This window comes from Myotis daubentonii, chromosome 14, assembly GCF_963259705.1.
Source record: "Myotis daubentonii chromosome 14, mMyoDau2.1, whole genome shotgun sequence".
NCBI lineage: Eukaryota > Metazoa > Chordata > Mammalia > Chiroptera > Vespertilionidae > Myotis > Myotis daubentonii.
In genome coordinates this window covers 45,787,613-45,802,082 of record NC_081853.1, presented here as the reverse complement: position 1 = coordinate 45,802,082, position 14,470 = coordinate 45,787,613, and the positions used below count along the sequence as shown (strand labels likewise).

The following is a 14,470-nucleotide window of genomic DNA, read 5'->3' as shown; positions in this document are numbered from 1 at the left end:
TGACGGTCTCACCTCCTCCAACTACACACACTGCCCACCACCCACCGCCCCACCCCATCTTTGCCAAGGCAGTAGCAGCCAACCTTTCAGCCATGTGTTCAGGTTTAAAATGTGCCTCCCCTTCAGTGTATCATTTCAACAGTTCTAAAACCTCACATACCTATTCTCAATGAGGTCCTTGGCCTCTCCCGAAGTAACTGTTAACTGTGAAAAGCTCAGTAATAGCTTACATTAATGAATCTCACTCTTGCCCTAGCTGGTTTGGCTCAGTGGATAGAGCCTTGGCCTGGGGACCCTTGGTCCCAGGTTCGATTCCGGTCCAGGGCACTTACCTCAGTGGCAGGCTCCTCTCTCACCCAGGCTCATATAGGAGGCAATCAATCGATGTGTTTCTCTCCATTTGAAATTTCTCTCTTTCCCTCTCTCTTCCACTCTCTCAAAAAAATCAATAGAAAAATATCCTTGGGTGAAGATTAAAAAGAAAAAAAGAATCTTATTCTTCCTCAGGAGTGTGGTAATACAGGTGTTTTGTTTGCTTGTTTCCCCCTCCTTTAACCTAGAAGGCAAATTTCAGCTACTTCCTGTGGTGGCTGGCATTCTCTAATTGCCACCATCCCTTTTCAGGTTATATGGGGACCATGCTGAAAAATACAAAAAGATTTGGCAGAACAAACTGTCTTGAGTCCAGTGTGTCCCAACATTGGCCGCATATTAAAATATCTTGGGAAGTTTTTGTGTGTTTTTTAAAATCCTGATACAAGGCCTCGGACCAATTAAGTCCAAAACTGCAGGGCTAAGACCCTTTAATGAGTAGCTTTTAAAGCTTATCAGGTGTTTCAAACCTGCGGCCAAGGTAGAGAACGACTCCAGCCGGACAGGAGACATGGTAATTTTAAATACGCTGGGACCGGACTATGGAAGGAATGGAAAGAACTTTAATGACTGAATGTAGGATCAGTTGTTCTTGACATCGGAACTAGCTATATCCTCATGAGGTAACAGGAGGTGTATATTTTTCAAAAGTAGAAAAGCAAATATTGCTTCTTTAAAAGTTAATATTAGATTTTTTTAAAGGCATAATTCTTGCTGGTAAAATTGAAATTTTACATAATTAGCAACATGCAGGAGTGATTTGCAAACCAGAAAAGGTGTTTTTTTTTCCAAAAGCAAGTCGGCCAGATGTCCAGCTGGTGGTAAACACGCCCTCTGAAGTTTAGTATGGGTGGAAATGAAAGTCAGTTTCACGGTGGTTAGCTAGCTCCCTGGTGTTTTTCCACCGGTGGGGCACTGCCATACTTGTGAAGTAGGAAAGAGTCTCCCTCGACCCTTTTCACCATCACCCATCCATGTGTTTTTTATAGAACACAAGGAGGTGGCTCGGGGAGAGATGAGGAACTGGACGTGTGGATGTATGGCTGCACCACCACAGCCTCATAGCAATGCCAGCCTCATTGGTCCACCCGTTACATCCAACCAGTGGGCGGGATGCAAGGTAAGAGTGTCCTTAGTGATTCTACTCTGCCTTGATTCATCCTCAGAATGAGGTTCCAGAGTAGAAATAATCATAACCGGCAGCCACCTCTGGCCTTGGAGCATCTTGTTTACTTTGCTGCTTAGGAAAATAAAAATCTACAAAAGCCACTGATTTGCCTGAAGTGACTACAAATACATTCCCCAAGCTTCCCTGGACTGCGTCACCGTGGCCTCTGGCATGTACAACTTTCATTATTTTCTTGGCCAGACACGGGCCGAATTCACGGATTCCGGGGAGGCTTTCTAAGGGCACTCATTCACAACCCAAGGACCCACGGGCGTGAGTCATCCCACCAATGACTGATTTCTCTTCCCAGGAATGAGACTACTGACTTGAATCCATCATTTTCCTCCTCTGCTAAAAACTTTGCACAACCATACTTCCACTCTTATTTTTTTTCTTCTTCTGCATTTAGACCAGAAAGTAAATCTGGTTTGTTTCTCTCGAAACAAAAAGGCACAGCTGGCGAGACAGCTATTTTGAGTAGCGGGTGCACGGCTCCACGGCAGCACACCCAGAACTCCCCGACCTGCCAAAACACCACTTATGCTTCTCGTTTCTTACACGCAAGAACCAGGGGTTACTCAAGGAGCCAGCTCCCTGATCCTGGAGCGAAACAAACACAAAATGAGATTTGAGAGAAAAGGGGCAGCACCTCCCTGCAAGCCTTCCCTGACTCCGAAACCAATGCGAGTCAATCAAGTGCACCGGGCATGTGATCAATACACAGAGTGGGCTTGCTGGATGGTAGGAGGCAACGTTATTAAGGTCACAGTAGGTCCACGGGGAACCAGCTGGCTGAGATGTTCTGCTAGCAAGTTAAACACAGACAGGAAACCGCGTGTCTGATACTGTAAAAAAATCATTTGTCTTCCTGCCAGAGTTAGGCTTGCAAACCAAAGAGTCTGTTTTCATTTAAAAGAAATTCTTACAACAATGAGAGAGGAAGGAATGAAACTCTGTGGCTACCAGAAGTCCTCATCTCCCCTCCCTCGACTTCTCCAGTCAGAGAGTACACTAACTGAACGCCTGCACGCAGCCCGCCGGTCAGCGGTGGACACACCCTGGGTGACACCCTACATCTGATGGTCCGCTTCTCTATTTAACCCCATCCGTTGACCTTTGAGTCAGAGCGGTTTCCAGAGTCCTGGTTTCTTAGTTACATAGATGTTATTGGTATAGTTGCTGATTGTTCCATCTTTATTTTGTTTAATCTTTATTGCTAAAAGTATTACATAGGTTCTCTTTCTCCCCCCCCATTAACCTCTTCCAGGATGCTCCCATCCTCCTCCCCCATTTCCATCTTTTTAAAAAAAGAAAAATCACATGCAACCTATAGAGAAACTTAATAGTAAAGAAAGATAGAAGGAGCTGGGATCAAGACAAATGGGAGATAAATGTAGGAAAACAGACGAGCAGGGGTGATAACAGTATACAAATGTGTGCTCACAAACTTGCTAGGAGCATGACTTAAATTGGACTAAAGTTTTTCTGGTAGTTTGTATCGAAGGGAGAAACACAAAACAAAACAAAACAAAACACATGACCATCTACATCAGGGCTGGCCTCAGGCCTGGTTTTGTAAGTGAAGATTTATTGGAACACAGCCGCGTCCAACTGTTTACATATTGCCTATGGCCGCCTCAACGACTGAGCTGAGTAGCTGCAGCAGGGACGCCATGGCCTGCAAAGCCAAAAATGTTTATTACCAGGTCCTCCATCTGAGAAGTTTGCTGGCTCCTGCTCTGCATGCTTCAAAGTGTCCCGAAGTTCTGATGCAAATAGGTCCTCATGCGGGAACCATCTTTCTGAGGCAGGGAGCTGAGAGCCATTTCTCCTGGCTTCTCAGGAAGACAGCAATGCAGTGCACTAAAGAGCTTCCTCAACCACATTCCTGACAGTGAGCACATCCCTGCGATTCACAGCAATGTTGTGATGGTGGATGGCATCAAACATAACCCCACTGAAGGCTTTCAGGAAGGAAGAGACTATGACATGAGGTTGCTATAAAGCTCCTCGTTCATTTGAATCCAGAAGAACAATAGTAACAGCCAAAATGTATTGACTATTAGCTCTGTGCCAGGTACTATTCTAAGTTCCTATGTGAATAAACTTATTTATCTTCACAAAAACCCTATTGAAATTGAGCACTATTTCTATCCACATTTTTTCAGAGGGGAAGTCTAAGGTGAATTAGTTCACCCAAGGACAAACAGCTCAAAACTGGCTTAGCTGGGGAGATGATTTTATTGAGGAGACCATGATCTTCTCACATGGTGAGAGCATCCTGCTGGCCATCATTTATAAACATCATTCCTCACAAACACATGAAGAGTGTAAGCCTGGGGATATACTGCTTTCCAAGGACTCGCTGAACATGGGAGGGAGGAAAGAAGGGGAGAAGGAAGGAAAGAAGACCCTCATAGATTTGTTCATACATAACCCATTATAAATCCTACCTATGCCATCCACTGGCCATGTGATTCTGGACAAAGTGTTCAAGTCCTCTGAGCTTGGCTTTCTCACTCATGGGATGAGGATGCTACCAGTGCCTATTTCATGAGGTAGCTCTGAGATTCAATGAGGCCATGCCATGGAAAGGTCTGAGCACTGTTACACAGCAACAACACATTCTCTCTGAATGTGAGCTATCATGCATCACAGCACTGAAAGTAAAGATCTACAATTTTTTTTAAAAAAATCTGTGGCTCAACCTTTTTTCCCTAACTTAAGAAACCAGATGATATAAGTAACTATCATCCACTGTGTTTACAGGTCAGAAATCTGGCAATGAGACCAGAGTACTATCCTAATAAAAATACAGTCCTAGCTGGTTTGGCTCAGTGGATAGAGTGTTGGCCTGCAGATTGAAGGGTCCTGGGTTCGATTCCAGTCAAGGGCGCATGCCTGGGGTTGCGGGGCTCAATCCCCAGTAGGAGCATGCAGGAGGCAACTGATCAATGATTCTCTCTCATCATTGATGTTTCTATCTCTCTCTCCTTCTCCCTTCCTCCCTGAAATCAATAAAACTATATATATTTTTAAATACAGTGTAAGATCCACCAGAGATTTTGTGTTCACCATCTTGTTTGACTTGGACTTCCAGAGTTTTTATTTTTTAGTATAAAAAAGAGGAAAAATGGATCCTAAAATGTTGCTGGTTTAGGCAGGGGGGGGGTGTATATCCCACTGTGGAGAATAGAGATGCTTTTGAAAAAGGAAACACCCCTAGAACACTTTAGAAGACTAAATGCAAACAACTCTGGAACGTGTTAGAAGACTCCGAAATGACCCAGACATCTGAGTCATCAGCTGTACTGGATCTCTTGAGTTGTACAGTGAGAAATTGCCTTTAGGCTGATTATCTCACATCATAAGGAAATAGTCTGATAATGAATAAGAGGGAAAATATGTGAATGTGGGCCTGTGATTATCACCTGAGTTGAAACACACTGAAAACTGAAGTCACTAATATCTGAAAAAGCTTATAGTACTATATGTATCCAACTTGCAGGTTACTTATCACATTTTGTCTTTTGGGGATAAAATAAACTCTTCCATTATCGGCAAGCCAGTATGCAAAAGGAGAAAAATAATGAGAGTAAACATGTATGGATATTCTACTCTTAAATATTAATTTCTGTAGCTTAGCCTGGACTTTCTTTTAAAAGGTGAACTGTTAGAAGAGGTCAGTGGCCGGGGGGTTGGGGGGGGGGGGCGGGTGGAGAGGAAGGGACATATAATACTTTCAACAATAAATTTTTTTAGTAAACTACTTGGAGAACATTGACATGTTGAGCCAGGATATCAGGTGTTAACATGCCTTTGTGTGATTTAATCTAGTTATATCTTTCCTCCTAACTCAAAATGACATAAGGAAAGTGAGAAAAAGGGTGTGTTTATAGAATGAGAAAGTAGGAGGGAGGAGTGATTTATAAGTGTTACTGATAAAAATGCACATGCCTGCCTTCATGAACTGAGAAGCTGGCATAAGTGGGAAGCTGGACAGGAGAGAGGGGAAGTAGCAGGAGGTCAAGGACACAGAGTGAAGGAGATGGGTCTACATCACTGGGACATACACAGGGGGTGTGCAGACGCAGCACTTGTGTTCCAAAAGGAATTTTTATTGAATCAGATCTATTTTGGGTTAATAACCTTTTCCCACTCTGAATTTGCATTCCTAAAACCAAGAGAATATCATTTTCACTATCAGACTGGAAAAATTAAAAGGCTTGTAATTGTTGGATAAGGTAAATGAAAATCCATATGCTCAGGTATCTTTTGTAGAAGGAGAACAATTTAGTCATGGTTACTATAGTTAAAATGTTCTTTACTTTGATCCAGAAACTTGGCTTCTAGAAATCTATCTCGCAGAAATATTAATAGTACACATGTGCAAGATGAGCTTACAAAGGTATTCAGTATAGCATTAAGTGGCTAACTGGAGACACCTAAATAATCCCAATGGAAATGATTCAGTCATAGAAGGTAATCCATATTATGGGATTAAAGGTGTGCAGTGTAGTGTATCTGTATGTGTTATCTTCTTTAGAAGAAGAAGTAAAAGTGGTTGGCTAAAAAGAAATGTTGCCCAATAATATTTATAGTCTGATCAACTATTTGCCCTGAAAGATGGATGAGTGGATGGGATGGATAGATGGATGGACAGAGGACAGATGCATTGATGGAGGAAGACAGGGAAGGGAGAAAGGCTGCAGGGATTATATGAATGAATGTCAGAGAAAATGTGTTTCCCATAAACTCTCAGTATTGAGTATCTGATGGGTTAGGAGTGAGAGGATGAGGTTAATGTACTTTTAATTTTAAAATTTTGCATATTGTTGGATTGTTTGAATTTTTGATAAGGAACATATACTGCTTTTATAATTAAAATCATTGAATAGGGAGTTGTTTTTTTAATTGAGGGAATAGCATGTACCCTTCTTTCAAGCTGAGTGAATGCTGAACAATCTAATTGAGTCTTCTCCTGTCTCCATGGGTAAACCTTGGCTCATTATTTCTCTCTGCATTTCAGTTCTTTTCTCACATGGGACCAATAATAACTACCCTTTAGACAGACAAATCCTAGGAGTATGTACACTAAACCACTGGAGTTCATCCAAAGCAAGTCCCCTCCGCTGTCAAACAGCCTCCTCCAATCTAGACCAGTAGTTCTCAAATTTTAGCTGGATCAGAATCATTTGGAAGGTTTGTTAAAACACAGATTGTTGGGCCCAGGACCCAGGGTTTCTGATTCAGTGCGTCTGGGGTAGGGCCCAAGAATCTGCATTTCTAGCACATTCTCAGGTCATGCTGTATTTTGAGAACCACTGTTTTGGGGAAAGGAAACGATTGGTCCAAGACAACTAATAACATGGGCCCTATGAGTCAGATCTGATAAGGACCAGACCCGACCCTGTTGCTCCATAAGCACCTCCTTCCACCATAGGCTCACTCTCCAGCACTAGCCAGAGGTGGAGGAACTGTCCTCTGAGACTGCACACCGGGGACCTGAGAAATCAGCCCCGAGGAAGTCAGGCTCCGGGCGATCAAGGGAAGGAAACTCACCCTCTGAAAAGATGATGTGGTCATTGCACTCATCCGTGTTACAGGAACACATGAAGAAAGTCTCGCCATCCACTTTCTTCTCTTTCATAATACACTTCGGAGAAGCAGCATCTTCAAGAACAAACCCATGGTAGACGAGCGCGGGGTCGTGGCAGACCGTCTCTAGTGTTATGTTCTCATCGTTTTTCCTCCTGGGGTGCAGAGGAGATGGGGATGGGGCGGGGATGGGGAGTAGAGAAAGAGAGAAGGGATGAATGGGGTCTCTGGACAGAAAAGCAATCTGGAATGTATTTCCTTCATCAAGTTGTTTCTCAGAAGGGCAGCTGGTTCCTGTTTTGCAGCATTAACAGGTTGCCTATAGTCAGTCCCTTATGCTTTCTCTACTCATTTCAGTTTTTCCTTTGCTTATTCTCTGAGCCCACTTATGATCATAAACGTGAGCGCTTACATCGGGGGCTATCCTGTCAGAGGAGTTTGCACACTGTCTTAATTCAGTCGTTAAAGGGGAAGGCACAGGAAACAGAAGACTGCTGGCTCCCCAGGATGGTTTCAAACCTTCCATCCTGAGTGTACTGCCAGGCTCACATGGCATCTCTAGGTTACTGGTCAGAACCAGGGTCTGTCGAGCTAACTTGTTCTCAAAGGGCATGTCTGGGGAAGTAGTTGCGGTTCCTCTTTCCTTGTTTGCTGGGCACCGTTGAGTGAAGGCATGTTCCATGTCAGCAGCTGGCTGTGCTGAGAAAACGGAAGATACCTCCTAGATAAAGAACTGCAGTTTCCAGAATTACAGAAAGGAAGAGAAGGGGGGAGGACTAAAACCCATGGGAAAGACCTGCAAGATGTTCTTCACTTACAGTTCAGTGAAATATTTTACGCTGCCACAAATGAATTGTGTCTACATTGTTTATTCCTTTACATCACATATTGGGAGCCTCACTCAGCTACGGGCTCAGCGACTCTCTCACATTTTGCTTGGGTCCTGTGAAGTGCTCAATTGGTTCTACGTGTACACTGCATCTAATACTGACATGATTAATACCCGCTATTATAATTGCAGAAGCCAAAATAAACCTCTGGCATCCTTGGAAAGTGTATTGCTTCTCTGCCTGCTTCCCTCTGCTCCCCTCAAAAACCTGCCATCTTGGGTGACTGTGTTGGTCTGATATCCTTCCTCCCATCTTCCCCTTTTCAGATGCAAAATAGCTGTTGTCTTAAACAGCAGTCTCTAAATCTGGAGGGGAAATCAGGCCTTAAATGACACGATCGGTCCAGTCAGGTCTGCACATGTAATCTTCCCTGGGAAGGATCCTGAGTGCATGCAGATGAGTGCATCTGTGCCAGCATATACTAGCACACACTTACCAATCAACCCCCCTCACCTTCCCACCCCTAAAAAACTCAATGCTCACAGCAAGGAAAATAGGAGGCAGGCTGGAAGCATGAAGCAGTTAAGACAGTTCTCCCGTGAAAAGAAGTGGACCCATAACCATAGGGAAACAGCAACTTGACTAATCCCCCACTGGCTTAGGGCTTAATTCAAGGACACTGAAGAACAGTGTGTGAAGGAGGGGTAAGAGAGTAGGAATGAGGGTGAGGCTGGAATGCAGTCATGGTTGTGACACCCATGCAGCCCAGAGGCGACTCCGGCAGCAGCAGGCGTGCCACTTTGTGAAACACATCAATGGTCCTCGAACTAACCCTCCAGCAGGAGCAACAGAAGCAAGGCCTTGCTACTCAGGTCCCCACTGTTAGAGAGGGAGCAACCATCAGAACCCTCCCTCCAGGGTGGTAGCAGGGACCTCGATGAAACTTGGCTTGGCACAGTCACACAACAAATTATGTCTATTGGAAAATCTACCCATCCTTAACCCCAAGGTTACTGGAAAGTCATAGCAGAAATGGTGGCCTTGAAACTAGATCACCTCCTTTCCCCCAAAGCTGTGTCTGTGAGTGTGTGTTGCAAATGCATGTGCATGTGTGTGTAGATGCACAGTGAGTCCGCTATGCTCCCAGGGAAAAGCATGGGGTCTCTTTGTTGTGAAGCTTCTAGAGGTCAAGGAATGGAATGAGGAAGGAGTTGTGGGCACAGCTCCTCGGCTATGACTGGGCATCTTCAGAGCCTCTTGCCTCCCACCTCCTAGCTCCTAGGGAACTAAAATCACAGAGAGAAAACCCAAATACAGTACTTGAGTCTGCCTGGGTAAAGTCCTTAGCTGCTTTCTCAGTCCTGTAACACTGTTCTCTCTGATAGCAGAGTTCACTTTGCAAACTATCTTGGGATGCAGATGAACACAGGAAGGGAAAACACAATGAAAAACAATCTAGATGTCTTTGTCCAGCAACATTTGCTCTGAGCAATTGAAGAGTTTGTCAATAGCCACTGGAAAGCAGAACCTCAGTCATAAAATTAATTTTGGAAAGAACTGGAATATTTTACATGAAATGGGTGCACAGTTGCCATTAAATGAATGACTCAATGGATGAATGAAAAGAATACTAAAACTGATAAGGCCTTGGCATGCATGCCCTATCATGGTGGAGGCTTTCGGTTTCTAAAACAGCCCCCTTTCCTGGCTTGGGTTCCCTGGAAACAGGCAGTGAGGCCATGAGGTTTCTGTGCAGGAGGTTTTTGGACAGGCACCTGGAGTGAACTGCACATGGAGGATTTGAACCGCAATGCAGGTTGCAAATAAAGGACTCAGCTGACCCCTCAGGAGCTGTAAAGCTGGGATGGCCCATCAGAGCTGTCCCACGTTGAGGCAAAGTGGCCAGGCATTGGACCCCTGCATCAATCAGTTCTAGGATGCTGGCTGCCCAGGAAGAGGGGCCAAACATGAGGAAAAGCCCAACTCCAATGCAGCAGTTCTGCTCAGTGCAAGGGAGTCCCCAGGAGGGACTAGGGTGATCCCTTAGCAGCCAGAGCTCGAGGCCGATGAGATGAGTGCCTCGGTGCTGAAGAGGGTGAGGGGGGTATAGCACAGCACCCACTGCATGTGCCTGTCTCCTCATCAGGAGCGTGTGCCCTTACCAAGGCAGGTAAAACTAAGGCTCACTGTTCAGTACTGACTTCACAGCTGGGACATGGTGGAGACAGCAAGCTTCCTCTCCCCCACACAGTCCCATTTTCTGAGACAAGTAAAACCTCTATTCCGGTGGCTTGATTCACAATCAATCATTCAGACTTATACTGTGAGTCAGGGAATAAGATCCTAATTTAAAAAGCCTTTTTTTTTTCATTATCAGAAGTCAGCTCATACCATAGTGATACTTCGGTACAGATGATAAATGGAGAAGAGTAGTGGAAAAGGAAGCGTTGGGGTCATCAGGCGAGTGTCTCAGTCTTTCCTGCACTAGACTTGCCAGTCATCCAGCCCCTCCTGACCTTTGACTCTTCCAGAGGAGGAAGTCTGTTCTGCTGTTAGGAAACCATGATTGTGAAAACGTTTAAGTATGTACTGAGCAAACTTCATAGGCTCTCCTTCTGTCCTTCAGCATTACAAAGAAAACGTTCACTATATTTCCCACTTGAGCTATCTCAAGAGATATCATGTCCTTCAGTATCTCTCAAGAGAACCCTCGTCCTTTCTTTCCTGGAGCCATGTCTAATGGCCTCAGCCATTCTTCAGATGCCACACTTTGTAAACCTCCAATGCTGGTCCCTTTCTTCTCCACACAGTCTTTGTCAGAATTCTTTTTTCAAAAGCACTTCTCAGAACTGGACATGAATGAAGCTGGCAGCTACAGCAAACTGTCCTGGCAGGTCTGTGCTGTTCACATTCCTTTAGTTCTTAGGGAACGAGTTCATCCCCCCGTATGTACAGAAATTTGCAAGGTTTTTAGATCGCTCTATCATCAAGGCTAACGATATGAGGTTTGGAGAAAGTCCAAAAGACTCATTCCCAAAACGGGAGGGGGAGATATGTGGGTTTACATTCTCATTTGCAACTGGTCAGGAGACACATGGGTAACTTAAAAATATGAATTTAAATAAATTCAAAACGTGAGAATGTCTGCAAAATGTTGTATTTCATTAATGAATGTATACATGTTCATAAAATGGGAACTTATTTGATGATCTCTATTTTTCTTTTATCTCTTGCTCACACTCCCAATTATAACTATGAATTAATCAGATAATTTATAAGCAGGTGTGTGTGTGTGTGTGTGTGTGTGTGTGTATGGTAAGGTGGAGGGTGAGAGAGAGAGAGAGAGGAAGAGAGAGAGAGAAGGAGGGAGAGAGAGAGAGGGGGGAAGGAATCTGATCTAAGGGAAATATGTAGCTCTGATCCAAGAGAAAGAAGTAGTGTATAGCCCAGTGGTGGTGTGAGTGACATGGCCAATGCTTCTGACTAAGGAATGGGTTGTTTTCTGGTTCCGGAATACCTTCCCCTTTTTTTGACAAGTGCTCCCCTCTTCCAACAGCCGACCTTTCATCTCCTCTTTTTGCATAAAATGAGACTGAGGCTGTCTTAGGAAAACAAAGCTCTTGGTGTTACTGGGGGGGTGGGGAGGGGTTGTCATTAAATGTTGAAGAGTGTCATTTTCTTCTCCTGCATAGAAGGAAGGGTCTCCAGATTTATTGCAAATATTAAAAGTCATCTTATATACTGTCACACACATAGATAGACGTGTGTGTGTATTTGAAAATGTACAGAATATCTCTGGAAACCACATTTAATAATTAAAAAAGAGATGGTCTAAGAGCAAGAGAAATAGGTTGTGTCTACGCTTAGGGCATGAAGACACTGGGGTTCCATGTACCACAAGCATGTGTTATTTACTAAAAAAGGGGGAAAAGATTTTTTTCAAAGGCAACCTTACCAGACGGCCACACAAACTTCATTGGGCTTCTCACAGATGGATGTGATACTGCAGTTGCTCCTGCACGATTTCTGGTTGTCACAGGTGGAAGATCTCACATCACAGAATTTACACAATTGTGAAAACTTGAGTGCACCATTGTTGTCGGTGATCATCATATCATTATTAACTGTGGAGGGAAAAGAAAGATACACTGAATGATTATCTAATGAATTCCTGATGATGTTATGCAATTTCAAATGAACCTGATGTCAGACAAATGAATACGAAGAAAGGCAAAATAATGCTTTCACATCAGATGAGCATTCCCTGCACCTCTACAATCCGTTAACATAAGCCATTGCAGGGTGGGGGGGGATTTTGAGTTATTTCTTGCTTTTGTCCATGACTTCATAAGGCACTCTTTCTACACAAACCTTATCACCCCATCAAGAAACACAGATTAGATTGGCCTATTGCATTGTTCTGGGTGCTGGGAGCACAATGAAAAGCATCCATAGGGAAATTATAGCTTAGCTGGGTGGACAGTCAAAGAAACAGATGAGGGTAGGATAACCCAAAAATAGAGAGAAAGACAGAGGATGTGGAAGCCAGACAAGAGTCACCACCCAGATGGGCAGAGAGGTCACAAGGAAGCAGAGCCATGAAGTGCGAACGGGAGTTGGCTACTCCCAGGAGACATTGTAGGTTAGGCAGGACTTGACCGTTTTGTTCCTGACCTGCACCGGAAAGAGTTGTGGGAACTTCTTGCAAAGACTGGCTCCGACTTGAGGAAAATCAGTTGATCAATCAACACAGACAGAATGCCTCCTAGAAATAATCCCAAACACTACCAAGGCTCTGGCTTCCTGCAGGCGAGTGAAAGTTGAGTTCACCTCAAAGGTCTGCTACCTCTCTGACTTCAGCCCTCGCCACCACGACCTCCATCACCCATCCTCTTCCTCCTTACCCATTAATTTTTAGGACACATGGGCTATTCCTGGAAGAAGACAAGTTCCTTCCTTCCGTGGGCCTTTTCTTACTAGTCCCTATGTCTGGCTTCTTGTCACCTTTCTGGTCTCTGGTTAAAGGAGAGCTCTTCATTTATAGCAGCCTGCAAGTAACAACGACCAGGCTCCATTTTATCTTCTGCACAATCCAACTTGATCATTTACATGCTTATAATCTAGCCACCAAAAGGCAAGCTCTGTGAGACTGTATCTGCCATGGTTATATACTTTGCCAAGAAGAGGGCCTGTCGCATGGAAGAAGATATTAAAAAATACTTATTGAATAATGAGTGAAGAGATGAATATATAAAGAAATGAATATGAGAAGTTTGCATTTGGTCCTTCATACCAAGTGGGAAAGAGTGTAGAACTTCTTCCCCCATATTAGGGGGTGCGTGATTATAAATGCAATATCCATTCACATCCACCAATCACATATTGAAGGCAGATTATTCTTTGCAACTCACATATTGCATGCTGAGAGGCAATAATGTATAACACCCTACTTCCCCATCATTTTCCTTGAAGAGATCTATTTCTACTGGCAGTAAAGGTAATTAAAGGCATGCATTTGGAGAGCCAAGTGAGACAAGGCTATAAGGCATTTGGTCAACCAACCTGAACTTCAAGACACTAAGGAAGATCAAGTCCCTAGACCAGCGGTCGCCAACCAGTGGTCCGAAAGGTTGGCGACCGCTGACCTAGACCATGTGTGGCACTAACTATTCCTTGCCGGTTAAGAAGTTGGGAGGTGTACTTCTCCCAGGGATCACGCTTGGAAAAGCCTCCTCATCACCTCCTCTCACTAAGAATGCCCTTGCCTAAACCCAGAGAAACAGTTTCCAAGCCCTCCCACAGTCCATGTCTGTGAAATCAGATTTCTGTCATCGACACTTTGCCACTCAATCCTCTTCATCACTTGGACATAGCACCTGTTTCCTGGGTCTCTAAAAATATACACGTATATAAATTCAAGGTTTGCTTTCTTGTGGTAACATTAAATATAGAAGAAAAAATAAACCCATTCATCCCTCCCAGGCTTCAAGTTCATTTCAGGAAGTGTATTTTTAGGTAACAAACTATTTTGAAATTCTCTATGCTTAGCTAAAAATATAGGCCGAAGTGCTCTCTGAGCCTTGCGTTAAATTTGGAACTAAAGCAGCAATGAATATGTATTTTTTTTTCTGCAATGGTTAGATTTGGATCCATGTGTGAACCAATCCGTTTAACCCTTTAGGTTTCCCTACAAGGCATGGGCAAAGCCAAAAAAGCTAGGCCATGTTTGGTGTATTGGATTTCTTTTTAATAGAGTATGTTTAAGATAAGCATCTATTTGCCTGCAAGGAAGCCTTATTGTTTTTAGCTATAAAATCAGGCCTCTCTGACTTGGAATTCAGCCTCCCAGCACCTTAGGATGTTAGCCTAGATTAGTGGCTATCCATTTGGGGGCATGTTGGAATCCATTACCTAGGGCAGTGATCAGCAAACTCATTAGTCAACAGAGCCAAATATCAACAGTACAACGATTGAAATTTCTTTTGGAAGGCAATTTTTTAAA

The 14,470-nt window shown here is 43.8% G+C and overlaps 1 protein-coding gene across 2 annotated transcripts in view; it reads right to left on the bottom strand.

Annotated features, from left to right (window-relative positions):
• Positions 1–14,470, bottom strand: part of TGFBR2 (transforming growth factor beta receptor 2) — an 80,402-nt gene that overhangs the window by 30,307 nt on the left and 35,625 nt on the right. For both annotated transcript variants that reach the window (XM_059664141.1, XM_059664140.1), the window contains exons 2-3: positions 11,924–12,092; positions 7,103–7,293 (exon numbers count right to left, since the gene is read on the bottom strand). In XM_059664141.1, the coding sequence (XP_059520124.1) occupies positions 7,103–7,293; positions 11,924–12,081 (349 nt within the window). In that variant the 5' untranslated portion in view covers positions 12,082–12,092. The remainder of the gene's footprint in view (positions 1–7,102; positions 7,294–11,923; positions 12,093–14,470) is intronic.